The sequence below is a fragment of the Canis lupus genome, chromosome 11, assembly GCF_003254725.2.
Source record: "Canis lupus dingo isolate Sandy chromosome 11, ASM325472v2, whole genome shotgun sequence".
NCBI lineage: Eukaryota > Metazoa > Chordata > Mammalia > Carnivora > Canidae > Canis > Canis lupus.
This window is the reverse complement of record NC_064253.1, coordinates 51,999,166-52,023,283: the sequence shown is the minus strand read 5'-3', so window position 1 is coordinate 52,023,283 and position 24,118 is coordinate 51,999,166. Positions and strand designations below refer to the sequence as shown.

Sequence of the window (24,118 nt, the reverse complement as noted above, 5' to 3'; positions counted from 1 at the left end):
ACAGATCAAACTGGAATTATTTCGTGTTAGAAATAACTCCCTAAAAGGGATTATATCGGGCAGCCTGGGTGGCTCAGCGGTTTGGCGCCACTTTCAGCCCAGAGTGTGATCCTGGAGACTCGGGATTGAGTCCCACGTTAGGCTCCCTGCATGGAGCCTGCTTCTCCCTCTGCCTGTGTCTCTGCCTCTCTCTGTGTGTCTCTCATGAAAAAATAAATAAAATCTTAAAAAAATAATAATAAAAGGGACTGTGTTCCTGACAGAATGAAAGAGATGACTAATTTCAATAGCAAAGACCACAAAAACCATATTTCATCACATTCTAGGGTATAAAGCTTTTGTATACCTGTGCAAGTTAATTTAAGTTGTAATTTAAATAATATAATAGCAAACTCTGACAAGATGTCAAGTTGCTTCTGCTCCTGCCTTTAAGGTGAATGAAGGAAAAAAAAGAAAAAGAATGAAGGTTGAGGCACCTGGGTGGTGCTGTCAGTTAAGTATCTGACTCTCGGTTTTGGTTCAGGTCATGATCTCAGGGTCTGAGATGGAGCCCACATAGGCCCCGTGCTCAGTGGGGAAATCTGCTTAAGGTTCTTTCTCTTCCTTTTCCTCTGCTGCACCTGCCCTCATGCACATACTCTCTCAAATAAATAAATCTTTTTTTTTTTAAATAAATCTTTAAAAAAAATAAAATGAATGAAGGTTGTTTGTGGCAGATGTCATCGTCTGATTTTCATCATACAGCCACACCACAGAATGCTATAAGCATCAGAGTTCTCCTTTAGATGCTGGACAAGAGGGCACATATCATTGCTTCTGGGTTTACAAAAACAAGTCTCACAGTATCTCACTGTGAATCAAAACAATGGCATCGGCTTATAAATCTTGTACGTGTTTTGTCAGTTTGGTTTAATTAGTCAATTGTTTAAAGTGTGTTCACCTCTAAATCAAGAAAATGGAGTAGAGGATGTATGAAGCTGAGACTCTGAAGACCATACAAGGTGCAGGTTCATTAGGAGGCCCTGATTTTCAAAAGTATCAGGATCTCTTCTCATTTTTATGATGCTTTTATTATAAAAGTAATAATTATTCATTATAAAAATTCAAACATTATAAAAACATATAATGTGGAATAGGTATATAACTAAAAATGTATCATACTCTACAGTTCTGCAACTTGACTTTTTGGTTTACTATATCTTGGACTTCTTTCTAGATAAACATACTTTTTTCTTTATGTTGGTTATATAGTATTGTTATTATACAGATATATAATTTACTTCATTAATTTTAGTCAATACCCTATTGATGAGTATTTCTAATTTTTTTCTATTGCCATCAGTGTTGTAGCAAACATTCTTTACAGGCGTATACATATTTTTGTAAATTTATAAGTTTTCTTGAAGGACAAATTCTGAGAAATGAAATTGCCAGATTAAAAGGTATGATCATTTGAAATTCTCATGGTCATAACCCAAGTTCCTTTCAAAATATCCATACCAATGAATTCTCCCATCCCCAAAACAGAGTGCCTGCTTCCTCATACCCTTGACAGCTCTACCTTTCTTGGCAGCTATCAGCTGTAATAATACCCAATCTGCCAAATCTAAATACCAAAGGAAGTCTGGTGTTTCCCAAATGACTGAGACTAAAGATATCTACAAGGATTTACTTCCTTTTTTTTTTTAAACAGGCGCCACAGCATGGAGCCCAGTGCAGTGCTTGAACTCACGACCCCAAGATGAAGACCTGAGCTGAGATCAAGAGCCGGACACTTAACTTACTGACACATCCAAGTGCCCCAAGAATTTACTTCCCTTTAACAAATTGTTTTACCAAAGATTGAAATGAGAGGAATATGTCCATTTTACTTACTATCTGTTGGATTCCTCATTGGATAAGATTGGGTATAATTGTTCACACAGTGTATTAATTGGGGACTAATAGAGGCACAATAATTTTCCACTGCTTTGATCTGAGATGGACCAGGAGAAGAGTCTGTTCGAAAGATGGCTTGACAGTATTCTCGGCAGTTTGTGTGATGGCCTGCATAACTGCAACAAACTGAGCCCACTATGGGGGAAAAAAGGAGATGATGTTGAAATGGAAACAGCCATTTGCTAACAATAAAACATCATAATATTAATAGAACAAAATGTACCTTTTTGAATTTGAGAAATAAAACCATGGCACAGAAGATAGGCATAGTCATGAGGACATTCAGGTGTTCACTGGTATAAGAAAGTCATTATTTGTCAACTTACAGTCTATATAGTGCAGTGGTTCTCATCAAGAGCTGTACCATCCTTCTGAAAGATTCTGGAGGCATGTGCAAATGTTTCTGGTTTTCATGATGATTGGGGACTATTGCTGGCATTTAGTGCATGGGGTCAGGGTTGTTAACTGTTCTGTAATGTACAGGTTAGTCTCACACAACCAAAACAGTTTCCCAAAATGCCAATACTGCTCATGCTGAGAACCACTGAAACAGTTTCTTTCCATGTTAGATTTGTGGAGATTTATAAACAAAGCAAGACAAAACCAAAATAAAACCAGACCCCGAATGCCTCACATTTATAAAATAGGACCAGTAAAAACTAAGAGATCCTAGGCTCATTTCAAAAATTTGATAGTTATATAACTGTATATCTTGAAAAAAATCTTGAAAGTTCTATTCAATTTGAACACCTCTAAGAACATGCCTAAGTTGAAACGGTCCTTACCTCACAACTGATATGACCGGTTTTAATACTGAAAAGTAAAACTTATCTTTGAAGTACATTTTTTGATTTGTGTATTTTTAGAAATCAAGGGGGACCATTTTGGGTATTTTGGGGGAGCCAGATGAGTGACTGGGGGTGCAGATGTGGGATTTATACTGGAGAAGACGAAGAGACCCACATAGGAGAGGTTAGGGGGAGGTTGAAGGGAATCAAAAGGGCAGGAAGGGCAGGAAATCATTAAGAAAAATCTCTGATAATTATTAGAGTTTATGGAGGAACCAGAATCAAGTTTCTGGTGAGGTATGGCAGGAAACGGGTAGAAAATCTCTGATAATTGTTAGAGGTTATGGAGGAACCAGAATCAGGTTTTTGGTGAATTCCACAGAGCAGGGAATGAGCAGGGAATTCAGGCAACTTCCAGAAATAATGACAATGATAAAATTATACACAAATTAAACTAGGGCTGAACTGATACAGGATAGGCCTATTTCCTGCACCAGGAAACTGTTTTACACTTACTGTGCCACCTGTTTTTAACTTATAATTACTACTTATTGTGCTCATTGCTGAACTGTTCAATTTCAACATAAAGAATAATTAATGGCTACATTTATCACCATTAACTTTAGGATAAACTGAGGCATGGGGGTGGGGAATACTAAGGACAGATGAGACAAGTGAGAAAAAGCCAAGGACGCTCATCTTCTGATTCCTCCTTTAGGCTGGCTTCCTCACCAGTGGGGGAGGACAGAGATTACTGTGAGACTATCTTGGAAATTGTGAACTAAGCCCTAATTAGAGAGGGATAGAAGATAAAGTATAGCCAGCTACTGTTTCTTATTCTTTGATCCACTGAACTGCCAAGTGAATCCAAACAATTCTATTCCTCAGCTCAGCTGTTAACTGCTCTCACTACTCCCTTCACCTGGGATGTCCTTCCTCCAATCTCCACTGTTTATATCTTGTCCATGTTTCAAGGCCCAGCTCAGCTACCAACTCCATGAAGCCACTTCTAAGTGCCCCTGCAGCATGTGATCCCTCTTTCCTCTGAACTCCCACAGTACTTTTATCAGTGACACTAGCCCATATCCTGTGTCTGTCTCCACAGAGCTAGTAGTCAGTAAATGTCTGCTGAATGAATTGACAGGCAGTCCTTGGCAAGTGCTACGCTGTTATCACCTGGGAATGCTTAATTTTGGCAAGTAATTTTATTTATTCAAGTGGGGCATGACCTTCCTATCTAACAATAGTTATCTGCTTTGTAAATCTGCAGGTAAGACATAGCACTTGTCATAATTCATGAATAGCCTGAACTCCGCAGAGAAAAGAGCCTATCAGAATCCTGCTGGGCCTTCAGGTAGTTTACTAACAGCCCATGTCATAATGCCAGGTCTTGGCAATACAGCTAAATTGTACTCTGTAAACCGTGTTTTGCTCTTTGGACTGCTCACATAACCATTGACAATATACTTACTTTCATTTCTGCTAATGCAACTGAAAAGAGCATTCTGTAAATTAAAGAAAAACAAACAAATTAACCACCACGTAGAATTTCTAATTTTATTCCACTCTATGTACATGAAAATCAGAATATCAAATTATTTAATTCTTCTTTAAATCCAAGGAGGAAGACAAAGAAGCTGAGATGGCACCCTGGTGAAAAAAGGGAAACCATCTTCTAACACAATTATTGGGAGTCAAGTTTTTTTTTTGTTTTGTTTTGTTTTTGGAGTCAAGATTGATTCTCATCCTGAGCCATAAGCTGATCACATTATAGCAAACCAAAGCTGTACCTATGTGTGTATGTGCAGTAGCCTTACAATGTATTCATCTCAATTATATCTTGCAGTATATAAGAGAGCTCCCAGAAGATAATATAATAGAAGGCATTTAGGGAAATAGAGATTTCATGTAACCATTGCATTTTAGAGTTGAAAGGTCCTTAGGGATCATCTTTAATTGTTTTCAAATATGGCCATGCCCCAGAATTACCTGGGCTTCCTAGGCCTTACCCTACACTACAGAATCAGAATCTGGGAATGAACCACAGAAATCTAAATATTAAACAAGGCTTCAGAGATAATTCTCATGTGATTGTTGAATTGCTATATTGTATTCCCGAAACTAATATAACACTATACTGGAACTAAAATAAAATTTAAAAAGATGATTCTTATGTAGCCACCCTGGGAATTTAGAGAATCTTTCTACCATTTTAAAGATGAACAAGCTGTTTCCTTAGAAAGACTGCCCAAGGTCATAGAACAAGTCAAAAGCAGAGTCTGAGACCAGAATTAGTATTTCTATAGTTCTTATATCATTGTTCAGAAAATACCACACTGTGTTGTCACTGCAAGGAAAACAAGAAGTAAAACGACAAAAAACAAAAAATATCTTGTTTAAAGTGATTTGGATATTCAGGGCTTGTCAGCTATGATTAATATCCCTTAAAATTGGAAGAGAATTTTTTTTTAGAATTTTAGGAGTCATCAGGTTTAAGAGAATGAATTCTTAGAAGAAATAATATGGGCATAAATAAACGGTAGATGGAAATCTAGTGCTCTTTAAGTTGAATAAAGATGACTTTAGCTTTTAATTGTAGCTAAATTACAAGCCAGCTATGTGATCTGGACTTTTAAAGGACCAGCTTTACTGACATTTTAAAATCTACCTTCAAAGATCCATCTATGTAGCTGTGTGAAGTTATACTGCATTCATTTTCTCCACTAAAGAATATTCTACTGTAGAAATAAGCCATACTTGATTTATCCATTTAAAGCAAAACAAAACAAAAAACCCATACTTCATAGATAAGGGCTAATGAATTTATCCAGTATGAATTCTTTCTGTTAGAGATTGATCATCAGCATTATGAGTGAAAAGCAAACATTTTTGGTACTAATGATCTTTTCTACATCTCTCTTCATCCATGTTTCTTTGACTTTTTACCTACCTGTAAAAGATAGCCACCTATTTTGGTTCAGTGGTTTTAGGAACATTTTCCATAAAATGATCTAAATCAATATTAAAATGCAATTTACTAGGGCACCTGGGTGGCACAGTCAGTTAAGCGTCCAGCTCTGGATATTGGCTCAGGTCGTGATTTCAGGTTCATAAAATCAAGCCCCCAGTTGGATTCTACACTGTGTGTGGAGATTGCTTAGAATTGTCTCTCTCAAAAAAAAAAAAAAAGTATTGTCTCTCTCTCTCTCTGCCCTGCCTCTCACCATTTCACAACTCCCCCCCCCCCCCCAAAAAAAAGAACACAAAAAAGCAACCTACTACCAACTTACCAGGCCCTTTTGATTCTCATTGTCTTTTTTTTTTGTCTTTCTCTTTTTAATAAACTGGTTGCTGTTTTGGGTTTGACTTTTTTGACCTTGTACCTGAAGGAATGTGTTTATTATCTTGGTGGCCATTCTGGGTCAAATGGCCTGATTTCCAGTTTTGCTATTCTTCCAGTTACTCATACAAGTCTACAGAGCAGTAGTTCTCAACTGGGAGTAATTTGCTTTCCAGGGGACATTGGGTGTGGAGGAGGAGGGTGTGTGCTACTAGCATCTAATGGGTAGAGGAGTCCAGAGATGCTGCTCCACATCCTACAGTGCACATGGCAGCTCTCCCACAACAGCAATTAAAAAAAAAAGAGAGATCAAAATATCAATAGTGCCAAGGTTCAGAAACCCTGTTCTAGAGACAAATTTGTCCAAGCTGGATTTTTTGAAATTTGACCTTACAAGTGAAAGAAATATCATTCTGAGTTGGCCTGATGAATCACTTAGCTTCAGAGAAAGATACTAAAGGACACAAAACTGAAAAAAGTCAGAGATCATCTAATTCAACCCCTTATTTGACCAAAGCCAGGGATGGAGGCCTAAAAAGGAGAAATACTTAGAACTTTAGCTTTCATCTACAAGTGGGTTGGCAAACTATGGCACATATGCAAAATCTTGCCTGCTGCCTTTTTTTTTTTTTTTTTGCAAATAAAGTTTTATTATAATAGTCACACTCATTTATTTACATATTGTATATGGCTACTTCATGCTACAATGGTAGAGTTGAGTAAACAGAGGCCATATAAACTGTAATCCTAAAATATCTGGACCCTTTATAGAAAAAGCCTACCAACCCGAGGTAGAAGGAGGTCACAATTGTCTTCCTCGATGTCACATCCAGAATTCAGAAATGTTCCTCAAGCACTTCTGATTTTCTCTTAATGTTCATTGATAGACCTTTCATGGATAGGTTTACCTTATTTTATTGAACTAAAAGCATTTATATTTCCACACAGCAGTACCTCCAGTATTAATAAATACCATTTTTTACACTTCTACTTTAATGTTTATTAATTTTAAGGTTTTAAAGAATGGTCCTTCATTCAAGTATACCAGTATTTGATGAATTCATCAATTCTCTGTTGCTTACTTTATACTCATCATGATTTCAAACTCTGCTCATATCCCCCTCTTTGATAAAACATTCCTAACCTTAGATAACTATAAGTAAGTATAAACTATACCTTAGGTAACTGTTTGTAATGTGTAAGCTATAAGTAGCTCTACCTTTTCAATGTTTAAACTATTGCTGATTAGTTTGACAGGGTTTAAGACATATACATAATCAGTTACACCATTAACTTATAATTTCTTCATTTCTTAAGACATTTGTTTAGTCTTGGCTAAAGCCAATTCTTAAGTCTTGCAAATGCCTGGTCGCCATCTGGTGGCAAAGGAAGTTACTGAGGCTTCATAATAATGTATGGAGCCTCTTTTGACCTTCTGTCAATACTATACCCATGCTGTCTCCATATAACAGCTTCTTCACTCTGCTCATCTTACTCTAGAATTGATAAAAATTGCAGTGTTAAAAAAATTGCAGTGTTACCAAGATGAGGATCTACCACAACCTCAGAGACCCAAAGAACCCAGCAGTGTGCTGGAGTTGACAGTATTTTGAGGGATCTTCAAATCCAAAAGCCTTCACTATCCAGCTGGAGAGAGAGATGTACACAGTAAACAAAAGGCAGAGCAGAGCTAGAACACAGACTGCTCTCTCATGCCACTACACTGTAAGAAGACTGGATTATTTTTCCAAATGCAGCCAATGCAAGGTTGAATTTATGTCCACAGAATAATTAGTTTTTAACAGTCTCCCATTTTTAGAATCAGCACATTAAATTGTGGGGAAAACATCACTTCTTGAGATTCATAATATTTCTCTTAAAAATATTTGATCACAAGGGGCGCCTGGGTGGCTCAGTTGGTTAAGTGTCTGCCTTTAGCTCAGATCATGATCCCAGGGTCCTGTTCAGTGGGTAGCCTGCTTCTCCCTCTTCCTTGCCTGCCACTCCACCTGCTTATGCTTGCTCTCTGTCAAATAAATAAATAAAGTCGTTTAAAAAAATAGATCATGAAATCTTTCCTTAGGTAGCTACTTCCAGTTCCCTGCTCTATTCCCAATGGTTTTAGAGAATTGCAGCAAGCCCTTCCACCTAGTGTTGGGAGCAGGGGAGTAGGGGGCAAACCAGGCAGAAAAAGTAAAAACAAAGTAAAATCCAAGTCAAGGGAACCATAGTTATCCTTCAAGCCACACTGATCTTCCTTTGCGGGAAAAGCCATCAGGGTACAGCTGGGAGGTAGACTTTCCTGGTCCAAACACTTGCTCACAAGAAGGCTCTGTGGATTCATTTTCTGTCCCAGCCACATATACTTTTCCATTTCTGGGACTTCTTTTTTCCTTTCTAACATTTCTCCATTTGCTCACTTGTCTCAATGACAAGGATGAGGAAAACTAAACAAATACTGATCATATGAACCTCATTAAAAAAAAAAAGGTTCATTTTGGATGTTTTAGTCACTTCTGGACAAAGATCCAAAAGAGCACTTTTATGAACTGTTATTTAATGTTCCCTGTTCCCAAGGCTACAAGTTAAAAGTAAAGGAGAAAAAAAAAATAAAAAAAATAAAAGTAAAGGAGATGCTCTGTTCCTAAAGCCTCAATAAATAAAATGTTTCTAAAAAAAAAAAAAAAAAAAAATGTTTCTCTTTCATAAATGGACTGAAACTTCTTCCACTTTGAAATTTTGCATTTCATATGAGGAATCTAGCTTATCATATGCTAAGTTGGAGAGATTAAATAATTGACCTATTCTATTCTATTCTATTCTATTCTATTCTATTCTATTCTTAAATAAGTGCTAGGCCCACTGTGGGACTTGAATTTACAACCCCAAGATCAAAAATCATATACTCTACCAACAGAACCAGCCAGGTACCCCTAAATAATTGATCTTTAAGAACAAACATGGTTGTAAGCCTCTACAAGATGTTTTTTCCTTGTTGTGGACACCATGGCTTTTTAGTCAAAAAGTTTAAGTGACCAGAATAAGCATTTAATATCATGATATGGATATCACTAGACAAGTGATTTAGTTTCTGCCTTCCAAATAATAAATATCATTTCAAGAGTTAGATAAAAAAAACATCAAAAATTGAAATAAGAATAATAGGTCTAGGGGCATGTGGGTGGCTTGGTAGTTGAACATCTGCCTTCGGCTCAGGTCGTGATCCCGGAATCCTGGGATCAAGTCCAGCATCAGGTTCCCTGCAGAAAGTCTGCTTCTCTCTCTGCCTATGTCTCTGATTCGCTTTCTCTCTCTGTGTCTCTCATAAATAAATAAATAAAATCTTAAAAATAAAGAATAATAGGTCTAGACTGCTCAAAGAAGTTTGCTCATTATCACCAGAGCATCCAACCAACTGGAAGCAAATTCAAGTGCAAGTAACATTTGTAGAGTAACACAAGGTCTAGAAGGAGCTCAGCAAAGTGTGGTAAAATGATGGCAGTGATGGCTCCAGTTCTTTACATTTCCCTCTATTTCTCTCACTTTAACTCTGGACTTAGCCACATGATTTACTTTGGTCAAGTGGACAGTAGTAGCAAGCTTGAGGCAACCAAAGGCTTGCACTGAGACTTGCATCTTTTTTACTTCTTCTCTTGGACCCCTGTCACCACCACAGGAACATGCTTGAGCTAGAGGGCTAGAAGAGACACATGGAGGAGAGCTGAGCTTAGCCAAAAGCATCCTTAAAGAAGCTAGGGTCAGGCTGACCTGTGAGTTAACTGCAGAAGCATGAATAAGCCCAGCCAAAATCCGCTAAGCTTGGCTGGATCAGAACTGCCTTAGATTTGTAAGAAACAAAAAACTGTTATTGTTTCAGGTTATGAAGTTTGGGGATAGTTTGCTATACAACAGTATTGTGATAACAGATACAGAATTCAGTGCTTTCTGTACTCATTCTGAGAATGCCTAATTCGTAGACATTTACACAAAGTTTCCACATAAAACTGCTATTTACTCTGAAACAAAGAAACTTTGTATAATTCAGCTCCAGAATGGAAAACATTTCTATTAAAAAATTCTATTTATAAAAATACTAACTGTAGCACCTATTTATAGGCAACAAATTTTTGTTCATCCTTTAAGTCTTACCTGCTCTGTGAAGACTTTCCCATTACACTGGGCAGGGGTTTTTGTTTGGATTTATTTTTCCTTCAGGTTCCAATGTCTTGTATAGACTTCTAGCAATGTACTTGTCTTACTGTATTTTAATAAACTATTTGAATTTCTCTCTTCCCATAGACTAGACTATGAGCTTCTTACAGACAATGGCTAAATCCTTCCACTCCTATACCCTGAGAACAGGGTCTGACATACATTAAGTATATCAGTCGGTGTATATCAGTTCAGTGAATGTTGAGTGAAATGAATGACAGATGCAAAGACAACTGAGAGGTAGACTCTGCCCCAGGAACTCAAGAGTTTAATATTAAAATGTGACATGTAAACAAAGAGTTATACTACAAGGTAACAAATGCTATAATTAAGCATGTAAAGTGTTTAGAAGTAGCAATTTTATGTGTGTAGAGTTAAGAGGGCTGGGCAGGAGGGATGCCTGGGTGGCTCAGCGGTTGAACGTCAGGGCATGATCCTGGGATCCATAGAGTTCCGCATCAGGATCCCTGCGGGGAGCCTGCTTCTCTCTCTGCCTATGTCTCTCTGTGTCTCTCATGAATAAATAAATAAATCTTTAAAAAAAAAAGGGCTGGACTGGTGGTGCAGCGGTTTAGCGCTGCCTGCAGCCCAGGGCCTGATCCTGGAGCCTGCTTCTCCCTCTGCCTGTGTCTCTGCCTCTCTCTCTCTCTCTCTCTCTCATGAATAAATAAATAAAATCTTAAAAAAAAAAAAAAAGAGGGCTGGGCAGGAAAGGTTTCAAAGAACTATCTAAGCCAGAATTTGAGGCAAAGATTATTGCCAGTTGGACACGAGTACTGGTGTGATAGGACCAGCTTTTGCAGGGGTGGGGGTGGAGGGTAAGTCCTGATTTGTAATATTTACTGATGTTTGTGGTGAAAATACCCCCATCATTGATGTTTTTGAGTTAAAAACTGGCTGGCAAAATTCCTGAATATTTAACAAACAGTTCTCCCTCGCTAGTAGGCATTAGCTCCAGCATACCCCTGGATAGAGTACTAGGATGGATTCTGGGAGAGGGAATTCTAGTAGAACCAACAGGTTGTCCAACTACAACAAAACACATGGTCAGTCTGGGAAGTTACAAGTAGCATACTGCTGAAGTGTCAAGGAGAAGATAGTCAGTGGCTAGATGGAGAAAAGCTTCATCTACCAGGTAGAGGAACATGGACTATATGGTGCAGGTGAGCCACTGAAGAGTTTTAAGGATGGGAGTGACATGACCACACCTCGTCTCTAAAGAGATCACCCTATGAAAAGTGGAGAGAGTAAACAGAGGGAGAAATTAAATAGGAAGGCTAGTTGGGCATTACTGTAGTCCAGAAAAGTGGTATAGGGGCCTGAGGTAAGGCAGTAACCAAGGATCTGGAAAGGAGACTGACTGAAGATCAATTTTGGCGGCAAATCTTTAGGGCTTGATAGCCACTTATTTGTAGGAGGTGGTGAGAAAAAGGAAAGTGTAGACAACACCTCTTAGGCTTTTAATTTGTGTATCTGGGAGGACTGCACTAGAACAACCAAACAAGAAATGTATGAAAAATGTAAGTTTTGTGTGTGTGTGTGTTTGTTTGTGTGTGTGTCCATGTGCACACAGCAGTGAGGTAGAAGGATGGAGAAGTAGGGAAGGTAACAATCAGTCTGGCTGAATTGAAATGTTCTTTGAACATCAAAAGTACACATATCCAGTAGTGATTCAGGAACTCAGAGAAAGAAGTTAGCAAAGAGGATTCTAGAGTTCTTATTACATTGGGACAATTAAAACTACGGGAGTAGATGAGATTGTCTGGGGGGGGGAATACCTGGCCATTTAGATTAGACCAGGTCACAATCTAATCAATTAAACTTGATCCAACATCCCTTTGGGATGATCTCATTCAGATGACTCTTGAGAAGTACGGACTAGAGAGCAGACATTGGCACAAGGACATTGAATAGGAGTTATTCCCTTCTAATACAAAATATGACACAACAAAACCACATACAAATGGAATATAATCAAGGTTTTATATCTTAAGCCAGTACTGCAGGACCTAATAGGTTTCGCTCTTTTTGGAGCTCATCAGCTGCAGGTAACGGCTCATATCTACTCTGATCAGGGTCTTGGTATAGCATTTTATCATGTACAAGCCTCCCATTCACAGTCTTCTATTTACTATATTCTGCCAATTCTTGGAATTTCCTTAGCACTAACTAAAAGAAGCTTTACATTTAGGTCCTGAAAGCTTTGCTGGGGCAAAGTACCACATTGTTCTTTTTGCTAAATCTCCCAAAGCTCACTATCTACTGCCTAGATAGTCATCTGCCACACAAGATGGTTTACCCTTAGAACACTGCAAAAAAGATCCAATCACATGAGGCACTGGATGCCTCTACTTGTCCAGAGAATCCTGCTGGCCCTGACATCCCTGCCTTCTTATCTCTAAATTTTTAGGACTACTTCTTCATCCCTTTCCTTTATGCTTCTGGTAGTAAATCTAGAATCAAGGTTAATTTGAGAGAAAAAGGAAAATAAAATTAATAAAATACATAAGAAATCTTTAAAGCAGAACATTTTACTGTGACATTTCCTGAGAATACACTGTACAGCCCGTGTAGGCATACATAAATATGTACCAAACACTGGCATCCAGGGATATGACAAGGTACCATTTGTGTTATGGGGGTAGACAAGAATTAAATATATATTTACCTTTATATGCATTTATATGCATAAATGACTTTAGGAACTAGGTGGCCATAGTACAGAAGGTTGAAAAAAAGACTTTTTATTGTATATCATTTTGAATTTTGAACATTAGAATTTTCAAAAATCAAAAATTAACACATACATGAACCTTTCTCTTATGTACTGAGCTGTCTGTTGACAGGATGGTGCTGATAGAATTGAGTCTGAAACTCACAAGGCCAACTACCTTTGTTTTTGTGATTCTTAGGGCCTCTTTTTACTATCCTCAGAATCTTAATTTTATCTTAGCAATCACAGAACCAGAGCCCCAGAACAGATTTAGTTTAGTTTATCAACTGTTTAGTTTATAACTTAAATGCCTTAAGATAAAAGAGTCCTCACAAAAATACTTATTGCCTCTCCTTTATAATTTCTCAGTTTACTTAATGAGGTAAGATCAAATGACTGAAAAAAAAAAGCCAAGAAAGAAAGAACTGAAAATCGCATTTCTAAAAAGAATAAAAGTATAGAGAAGGATCTATGAAAGAAAGAAGAAACAAATAAATGACAAATCTGTAGCACTGTATTTCAGTGGCTCATGCAGCAAATGGAAAAAGTATTTATATTTATGACCATTATAAGAATGGCAGTAAAGCCCAACATAAAGGTATGAAATAGATTTATGAACCTGAAACTAAAATCTGTGTCATCACTCTACAGCCATTAACAAGCCTCTGGAAATTTATCAGCCTCACAACATGTTAACATTCTGACATTTAAGAAAGAAACTATGAATAACAAAATTCTTTCTTTAATCACCATTTTGAGGGCTAGAAGAAAATATCTTCAGGTAACTTTCAGACAAAGGCTACACAGAAAAATAATACTAGATATCTCACAACTCACAGAAAATATGAGTTCGTTTTTACTTTGGTTCTAATGAGGCATGAACTCATTAGGTTCTAATGAGTGTGCACTAGGATGGCTTGCTGATGGTTTCCAGCCAGCATCTGTTCTGCTGGTGCCAAGGTCATTTCAGCTCTTAGGTATTTTGAAGATCATCCCTGGTTCTAGTATCACAAACTTATGAATCTATGTGGACTGACTGATACTTCTAGGTGGGCCAATGACCGTGCCTGTGAAAATGCATGGAGAACCTAGAACTAAGCAGGTCCATGATACCTGAACATGTCTTTGTCAGAGTTATCAAGCCACTGGTTGATACTGGTGGCTCTAATCAAAAGTGTGATTCTGGAAAAGTACTCATCAGTACTGAAGGAAGTACTCTTTCTTAGGTATGGGCTAGAAAAAGAGAACTGCAGACTTGGGAGATCATTAGCCAAATCTCTCATCTATTGCAGAAATCCCTTCCACAATACATGAATCAAGTAAACCTTTGCTTGAACATTTCCTTGATAGGGAGTTAGTTCTCTTTTTCTTGGAACATCTCATTCCAACAGTGTCATTCAACACAGGTAGGGTCCTCCTAATCCATATCTGGATCCTTGTCTTCCAGTCCTTAAAAAAGGAATTTCAAAATCCAGCTCTCCACTTGATTTTCAACACTTTCTCTTTCATCGAGTTTTCTTTGACTTCACAGGGTTACTTCACAGTTGACTTGGGCATGATCTCTCTCTTCGTTAGTCCTATATTCTGAACTACCTCTGAGATATAGGTTTTTACATTTAAAAACATCTAACACTCAGTATCCCTTAATTTCTTTAAACTTCCTTCTCAACATATATGCTATTGTTGCTGTGTATTTTCTCTGGCTTAAAAACTGAATATTGTTATTGTTTTCTATAATTTGTGTGTTTTAACTTAGTCACTTTGTATTTTCATCATTCTCATTCTCTTTTGCTTCTAGACTTCTATAAAAGGTCCATTAATCGCAATTCTTCATTTTTGCTTTTTGAAAATACCTTAATTTTGCCCTTTCTTGAAAAATATTTTTACTGGATATGGATTCTAGGTTGATAATTATTTTCTTTCAGAGCAGTTTAGGTATCATTCCACTGTGCCTGGCTTCCTCTATTGCTATTGAGAAATCAGCGGTTAGTCTTCTTGGAAGGCAATGTTTTTTTTTTTTTTTTTTTCTGACTCCTATGAGATGTGTCTGTAATGTATGGATTTTTTTTTCATCCTGCTGGAGATTTGTTGGGCTTCATCAAATATTGCCTCTGTCCCATATTCTCTTTTCTTCTTCTAATATTCCAATCAGAACACTTTATCTCCCATGTTCCTTAAGCTCTCTTTCAATCTGCCTTCTGTGCTGCTTGTCCATACAATTTCTTTAGTTCTACCTCCCAATTCACTAATAACTGTTTTTGTATATTTTCCTGAACAGTATCTCCTATATTCAATCCACTATAACAAATCCTGTTGATGGATTCTGCCTTTAAATCTCTGATTTATTCCTGAATACTTGGTTCTATTGTTATCATCCTAGTTTGGGTCCTTACCTGCTTTTAGCTAAGTTAAGAGGGGTCTGTGGGATCTAAAATTTAGCATGAAAAAAACCAAAAAAACAAAAAAACCCAAAACTTAGCATGTACACAATTAAGGCTCTTAGCTTTCTAAAATACGGAGTTTGTTATGTTGGTCTCCTATTAGAGTCTTCATCACCTCCTTCTACTTAATGATGGGCTAAGTCCTCAAATATCATCTTTCCAGGATCTGGTCCTATGTTGCCTATCCAACTAATAAGCACAGATTCTCAGCCCAAACAGGCCTATTTTCTTTCTATCCCCTGCATAAGCCATGTGTGATTTTGCTAACATGCTTTTAGTCCACAGTCTTTTTACCAAAGTATGCCAATCCTTTCAGGCCTTTCTCCTTTGCAAAGTTTCCCCTGATAAATCCCAAATGTGCTCACTCTGCTTTTTGGTTTCCCTGAGCCCTCTTGTGTGCAGTATATATTTTAATTCTTCACTCAGATACAATTCTTTAGTATTTCAGTTTAAGTTATAAGTAGAATTCTAAGTGAGTATATACTGGAATTCTAAGTGAGGTATAACTCCAAAGTTTATGCTTTCTATTATATGAAACTGTCTCTCATATTCAATGAGTAATTGTTGATTTGCATAAGAAAAGGAACCAGATGCTTTAAAATCAGACATAACATTTAACTGTTTTAGCTTAGCTTGGCTGGAACAAAACAGAATTTTAAATGGCATTAACAATTTTAAACTTTATTCATAGAAGCAAATTTCTCAGGAAATCTCAGGGGATACTGCAGCAGCTTACCAGTAAAGACTAACATTAGCTCCTCCAAATAAAATTACTCACTCTTTGACTACCTAATCAAGCCACATAAAACCATCCTTCAGGGTAAATGTTAACCCATATAATTGTAAACCTAAAGTAACAGCTTACACATCTGGAAGTTCACTCCAGGGACCACCCCAATGTTAAGGAAAAGATACCAAGAATCTAGTTTTAGAAATTACTCTTATATTGATAAACAGCCAATCCAGTTAAAATAGGTTGCACTACACCAAATTTACCCCATTCACTTACAAAATAGTCATCCTTGAACTAGACTTCAACAATTATGAGTGTCACTGTTATTTGAGGTTTATAATGCAGAATCCTCCTTCTGCATTGAAGTACTTTTGTCCTTTTTATTTCTAACACATAAGAAATCAAATTGAGGGGTGCCTGGGTGGCACAGTCAGTTGAGCATCTGCCTTTGACTCGGATCATGATCCTAGGGTCCCCGGGTCTAGCCCCCCAGCTCCCCACACAGTGGGGAGTCTGCTTCTCTCTCTGCTTCTGCCCCTCCTCTGCTCATATTGTCTTTCTCTCACAAATATATAAATAAAATCTTTAAAAAAAAAAGGAATCAAATGGAGTCTTGAGTTATCTTGAATAACTTCTAGTCACTTTTTAACAGATTTATATTACATATGTATATTTTTCATATATATTATACTACATATATGTATTTTACATATTTATTTTTACACACATATATTTTATATATATGTAAAAGAACCTTCTTTGCATGTAGATTTTTGGAAAACAGTTGCTTAATTGTAGGCCAATAAGGGAGGACAGACTGGGAAAAGTAAACTATCCTTAGTATTTCTCTCATTGGACAGTGTTTATCTCTCTTACCTTTCCTGTCCCGTCCTTCATCAACACATACTGGCAGACTTCCTAGGGCAATGCAGAAATCCAGACAAGAGAAGGAAGCACACTAAAATAATGGAGGACAGGCTACAGGAGATGGACAGTGTCAGACATCATGTGGGAGAGAAGAAGGAATTATCACAGTTAGCCACTTTGTTCAGGAGAAACTAAAACTAGTTATTTCAAAGGTAGAGAGATAAGGAAAAAAAAGAAAGATCTTTTATTTCTTTGCAGCAAGGCTCCTTTTAATAAGAACAGAGAGTTGCAGTTAATTTGGAAATGTGTCTTCAGAGAAACAGAAATAACTTAGCAAAGGGACAAAAGATAAATAAGATTTTCCCAATTTAAAAATATTAATCAAGAGATATAATTATAGGCACTGAGAAAAGAAAAAAAAAAGGCAGAACTATAACTTAGAAGCTGCTAAGAGAACTATTCTTTCTTCTCCAAGAGAACACAGACTATTAAAGGCAAAGGAATTCCAATGTGTATAGATAAAAATGATGAATGAAGCATATGGACGTAACTATCCTTAGCTGCATGGTCTTCCACTTTGAAGGACAATAATGTCACATTTAACAATGGAGTTCTAGAAACTAGAGAAAGTAGTCTAATGAGGAGCTTTTTCACATCAGGGACAATCTTCTGAACATACTTGCATGACATGAAATATCTCCTCTATCCTTGCCCTTGGAACTATCCCATCTAGTACACAGTGTTTGAAATACTACTATTGGGAGACAAGAGTCCTTTAGATTAATTATATAGCCTGTGTAATTTAGTACTTTTTCCACCAAATGTGAGAGCTAGGAAAGTTTGAAGCTACTCGCACTGGCAGTGTGATTGTTTCTTTCAATTCCAGAGAGTTTGTAAAGATGGATACCTGAATAGGTCAAGGTATAGGAAAAGGAGCAAAAAGGATATGGAACCTAAGAAAAACTATTTTACAATCTTGGGTATAACCAGTTGCTATTATGAATACACTACAGGTTAAAGTCTCTGTATATGTGATTTAGGCATTACTTAAAAAAATTTTTTTTTAAGATTTGATTTTCTTAATTCATGTATAGCTAACAGGGCATTTCTTTAAAATTAATGCTCAATTTCAACAAGTTGAAGTTGTCACATTTCTAAACAAGTTAAATGACAAGCTACATCTTGTTGGGGTTGTATTTTCCATAAAGTAAAGGGCAACTTATGTAAGAATGAGTTCATTTTTAAAACTTAAGTGGTTTTATCAATTCTGATAATATCTGAATAGTCTATGCAAATCTGTTAAATGCATACCTCATATTCTTTTCTGCAGGCTTTGGAAATATCGTTTTTTGATGATGCCTAAAAGATAACAAATTTCTCCATTAATTTATTACACATGCTATTCAACATAGGACAAAAAGAATACAAATTAATATACATTACTTGCTAGTATGGTATTCTTTATTTCATCAAAGAAAACCTTATGCTCCAATATTTAAAAGTTCCTCTAAAATACAACAAACAAATTTCATACAAGTTCTTTAAAACAAACATCAGCCCCAGAACCTACATGATATGCTAAAATTTCACTATTTTATGGCTTTAATCTCACATAATAACAGGGTCCTTTTGTTATTTCAGAAACTAGATGACTTTGAAGAAAATGTAAATCAGAGAACTTTTTCTTAGTTGATTTCCACTCTGTAGCCAATTTTCTTATGAAGCTTTGCCAGAGCTTTTATATTTTCCTTTTTCTTTAACCCTTTATATTCGAAATTCTCATACTGACTTATGTCAGTATCTTTTCCTCGGAAAAGATCCATATGAAACGAAGGGGGCAACTAAAGAGGGAAAGGCCATGCCAGGCAATTAACAAAAGTTATTTTTGGGGATACCTGGGTGGCTGAGCAGTTGAGTGCTTTCAGCTCAGGACGTGATCCCTAGGGTCCAAGGATCACATTCTGCATCAGGCTCCCTGCAAGGAGCCTGCTTCTCCCTCTGCCTATGTCTCTGCTTCTCTGTGTGCCTCTCATGAATAAATAAATAAAATCTTTTAAAAAAAGAGTTATTTTTATATAATTTTCTTTATGTCCCCATAGACCCATCATTACAGTTCAAATCCTCTGCAACTCAGATTCATCTCAATGGCTGGAGGAGAGTGGCAGAGATGGTTAGGCTGTGTGCTGCTCTGTTGCTCAGGCTAAATAGTACAGTGGTCTGTATGAAAGTAAAGGTGACAACATGTCTCATGTACTCTGATCCAGAGATCAGTCACTAAAAGAAAAAAATAAGAGAATGCTTTCCAGCTGTGGTTTCCAGTCCATCTAAATTTTCCAGTTAAGTCTACTCTTACCAGTTGTGAGTATGAGCAGCTAACAGACCAGTTTTCCCATAGTACTCTGAGGAACCACTATGAAAATACACACAGAGAGGAAGAACAGAGGGACCTAACTTGAATTGGACCAGAGATCTATCAAATCAAAGAGAAGTCACAGTTCACTGTCGGAGTCATGCTCACCTTTGGAGCAGAGAAGCAATATAAGAACATGCTCAGGGTAAAAGCATGATGAAAGAGTGAAGGAAAGATGAAAGCTAAATAAGTCAGCAGTGTCATCTGCTTCCCATCCAAGCATACTCTAAATTTACACAATCATTTGAAGTCACTCGGCATTGACTAAGTATGACCACAGAGTACAAAAGGCCTCAGTTCCAATAATATTCTTTCTTCTCTCCTGCATGGCAGAGAGAAGAAAGAATAAGAAAAGACTGAGAGAATAAGAAAAGGTTGAGGGTCTCATAGCAGCAACTGTAACTGAGAAAACAGCAAGTTTTAAAGGAAGTGGTCTATGCAAGAGATGGTAAATTTGTAGATTTTATGGGTCACCTCTCCAAAGGTATGAGGTAGGCAAAGTCCAAAACATACACACAGCTAATACTCAAACTGTACTCCATGCTGCTTATGAGCCTGATTGCTCAGTATTACCTGCTTGCATGCCTGTCGACACTCCAAGGTAATAGCCAGTTCACAGCAGCCTAAGCCAACCCAGCCATCAGACTTCTTAAACACACCTTAAAAAACAAAATGTTCAAATTTTTTGGTCATAAGCAGTAACAAACACAGATGGTATGCCAAAAAAAGTTAAAGCAGGTGTCCATAGGAAAATTAGCTCAGATAGCAGGGCCTCAAAATTATTAAGGCCCTCCTCCCACCCTTACCCCCAATGCTGTCACTCTTTCAGAACCCCCACAACATAATATCAGGTGCTTTGTTTTTTCTCTCTTCTCGCTGCCACCCTAATCTCTCTTCTGATCATTCTCACTCTTGGGTAGACAGCATCTCTAGAGGATACACAAGTTAAGAAAAGCAAGGAGAGCCCTTCCTCCCTTTAGACTGTGAAGCAGAGGCAAAGATTTTAAATTAACATGCAAATGAAAAATGGCATAAAGATTATTATATTCAAAATATTAAATTTGAATACCTAGAATAGTATAAAACCCATGATGTAGTTTAGAAACTGATACTTAGTGAACAGACAGGAACATTTCCTGTGGGCAAGAACTGACTTTGATGAATACACTTAATTATGGGGCAAAATGACTATTCTGTTTCAATTTATACACAGCAGCTATTTCTCCAGCCAAATTACTGTGATATCAAAAGGTGATATAATTATAAAAGTATCCTAATGCCATTTCTTACATCCATTTTTGCAAGTATAAATGTCAATGAATGACTCCTAGGATAAAGTTAAGAGACACAGTAATGATTATCTAAAGAGGAAAAACAGGGGATCCCTGGGTGGCTCAGTGGTTTAGCATCTGCCTTTGGCCCAGGGCGTGATCCTGGAGTCCCGGGATCGAGTCCTGCATCGGGCTCCCTGCATGGAGCCTGCTTCTCCCTCTGCCTGTGTCTCTGCCTCTCTCTCTCTCTCTCTATCATGAATAAATAAAATCTTTTTTAAAAATAAATAAATAAATAAAGAGGAAAGACATATGCTTATAGGCATATGGTCCATTCCTCTTTATCTCTTTTCAGAAATGCCCCTTTGCCTAGTATAGCTTCCTCTAAATCTTTGCTGTTTACTATTTAGAATCACTCACATTTTAAAAATTGTTTTGAGTGGAATCAGTATACGTCATAAATTCTGTGAACTTTTATACCATAATACAGTATATTGCTGTTTCCATACCCCTAGTGACCTCCTAGAAACTATTAAACTGTCCAACAAGGGTTTACAATATTATGTGCAAAGCACTCCATTAGGTATTATGTGGCTATTAAATAGAGAAAATATATGCTTTATCCCATTATGTAGATTATATATATATAATATATATGCAATATATATATATGTATATGTATATGTATCAGAGATATAAATTATATATAAATAATTCCAGGACATTAGGTAGAGGGATAATTGGGAGAACAAGCATGGATATGGGCAATTCCAAGAAGGCAAATAGTACGATTTGTTTGAAATACAAACTTCAAACAGTGTGAAAGCCTTTGGAGTTCAGAGATATATAAAATACACTTCCTTTTTTTCAAGGCACTGGCTTTAATCAGGACTGGAAGCTTTAATCCTGGAAGACTGTGAATGCCAGGCTAGAGAGTTTGGGCTTTATTCTGATAGAAGTGGCTATCCACTGGAGGGCTCTTTTTTTTTTTTTTTTTTTTTTTTTTTTGAAGGAGCTAGGGAGGACAATTATGAGATGTTGAAATACCAGATACAAGGTTGTTACAATATTCCAGCCCCAGAACATAATAACAATGGCTTGAACTAGGAGTAGAGAGGACAGATGCAAGATTTTACAAGAAGAGTCAATGGAGCTAAAAAGAAAAAGCCAGCAAAGATAACTTGAGGGATTCCAGTCTAGTGTCATTCACAAGATAGGTAGTTATGAGTTTGGTTTTTGATTTGTACTTCAGTCTTCACCAGGATGCAGAAATCCAGGTAGACATGTCTAGAAGTCATGAGTAACAACGGATTTGAAGGTTATCTTTCCAGGGCTGATTAGTTAACAGTTCTGGGAAGGAAAGCAATTACCAGGGTAAGTGTGTAAAGAGAAGGAAAGAGGAGGTAAGAGAGGATAAGGTCATGAAGCTAAGGTGAAGTCATAAGGAGCTAATAGTCACAATACCAGGTGCTGCAGGGCAGTCAAAAGTAGTAAGTACTGAAAAATGACCATAAGATTTAGGTACCATGAGATCCTAGCACTCTTTCAAAGACCAGTTTCACTGAATGGTAGAAGTAGAGACAAGAGTATAGTTAATGATTGAGAGAATGAGAATAAATTATACATTTGAAAATTTGGGTGCCTACAAGAAGAAGTTAGGAACTCAAGAGGGATATATCAGGTTATAGGACAAAATAAGGTTTTAAAGATTAAGTGCCAAATGTTATAATTCTTTTGCTTACCTGGCAAAGATGAATTCATACAACTCCAAATTTCAACCTAAAATTGTAATCACCAAAAGGCTTTTATATAACCAGTTCTTAAATATGACAATATCAGAAATTATGTATAGCTAATTTGATTATGTTTAGCTCTGTATAGTAAATGTTCTCAGACTACATGAGTATCAAACAGCTATTCAGGGAAGAAAAAAATAAAACTGAGATGTAAAAATATTGCTTGCTCTTTTCCCATTTTCCCATCTAAGAGCACTAATAATGAGTCTGGATACTCAGGATGCTTATTGGAATCACTGCTTCTAAGTACAAAACCAAAAATGTCTAGAGAGCAAGTAAAGGCAAATGTGTCTGTCAGAATTGTTTGATCAACTTTCCCCCCTCATGGGACACCTGGCTGGCTCAGTGGTTGAGCATCTGCCTTCGGCTCAGGGCATGATCCTGGAGTTCTGGGATCGAGTCCCACGTCGGGTTCCCCACAGGGAGTCTGCTTCTCCCTCCACCTGTGTCTCTGCCTCTCTCATGAATAAATAAAATCTTTAAAAAAAATACCCCAAACCCACAACTTTTCCCCTCTCGCATAATGCAAGCCAACACATCTAAAAAAGTCTGTCTCAGGGGATCCCTGGGTGGCTCAGCGGTTTGGTGCCTGCCTTTGGCCCAGGGCGTGATCCTGGAGTCCCGGGATCGAGTCCCATGTCAGGCTCCTTGCGTGGAGGCTGCCTCTCCCTCTGCCTGTGTCTCTGCCTTTCTTTCTCTCTCTGTGTGTGTCTCTCATGAGTAGATGAATAAAATCTTTAAAAATAAGTAAGTAAGTAAGTAAGTAAGCAAGCCTGTCTCATGTCAGCTCAGAATTCCTTGGCCTGGCCCACCAGTATCCCAAACTCTGAGGATGGCCCAAGCACTGAAGCATTTTAAGTTACATGACTGAAACAGGCAAGCAATATCTACAATACACAAAAAAATGGGAAGACAGGAATAATGAGAAGTCACACATTTCCCCTTATCCGAAGTTTAACTTTTCAAATTCAAAATAAACAGAAGACTTAGTTATTATGGTTTTCATAAAATTATCAAAATAATAAGCAAAATTCCAAATTCCAGAAAAACTATTATAATGAAATCTAAAGACTGTAATACATTTATATTTACTTTTATACATTATAGGATAAACAATAAAAGATGAAAGATGACATTCTACCTAGGAATTTGTATGATGATCTTTTTAAAGTACTCAGTTAAATCTGACATTTTAATTTGGTCATAAACCCAAATCACTTTGAAAATTTTCTTGAATCGAAAAGTTAACTTATTAAATGGCTTCATTTAGACAAAAGCTTCCATAGTTAAGTTAAATATGACCTACCATTGTTTCGGGGCAATAATCTGGGGCTCTCTGTAACAGATGCTTTAGTCGGGATTCACTTTTTGAGGAGAATATCTATTTGACAAAAAAAAAAGAAAAGAAAAAGAAAAAGTTTTGTGGCATTTTTTCGTAAGACATAAGAGGTAAAATTTATTGTCCTCTATGTTTATCAGTTGTCTAGAATATTTTCCAACTTATTTTTATATACTAAAAACCTTTGGAAAGATCTAAATTAAGCTGGTAACATCTCTTAAAAGGTTGGTTAGTCTGGCAAATAATCAAGAAGGTCCATAGCAAGTCTAG

At 37.0% G+C, this 24,118-nt stretch overlaps 1 protein-coding gene across 4 annotated transcripts in view; it reads right to left on the bottom strand.

Moving 5' to 3' along the window:
- The window catches only part of RECK (reversion inducing cysteine rich protein with kazal motifs), a 91,953-nt gene that overhangs the window by 53,403 nt on the left and 14,432 nt on the right, over window positions 1-24,118 (bottom strand). For 3 of the 4 annotated variants that reach the window (XM_025432346.3, XM_025432345.3, XM_025432347.3), the window contains exons 3-8: window positions 23,816-23,890; window positions 22,456-22,492; window positions 20,016-20,101; window positions 18,344-18,391; window positions 4,198-4,231; window positions 1,876-2,073 (exon numbers count right to left, since the gene is read on the bottom strand). In XM_025432346.3, the coding sequence (XP_025288131.1) occupies window positions 1,876-2,073; window positions 4,198-4,231; window positions 18,344-18,391; window positions 20,016-20,101; window positions 22,456-22,492; window positions 23,816-23,890 (478 nt within the window). Of the gene's footprint in view, window positions 1-1,875; window positions 2,074-4,197; window positions 4,232-17,041; window positions 17,144-18,343; window positions 18,392-20,015; window positions 20,102-22,455; window positions 22,493-23,815; window positions 23,891-24,118 lie in introns of those variants that run through there. The other variant, XM_025432348.3, reaches the window with a different exon arrangement.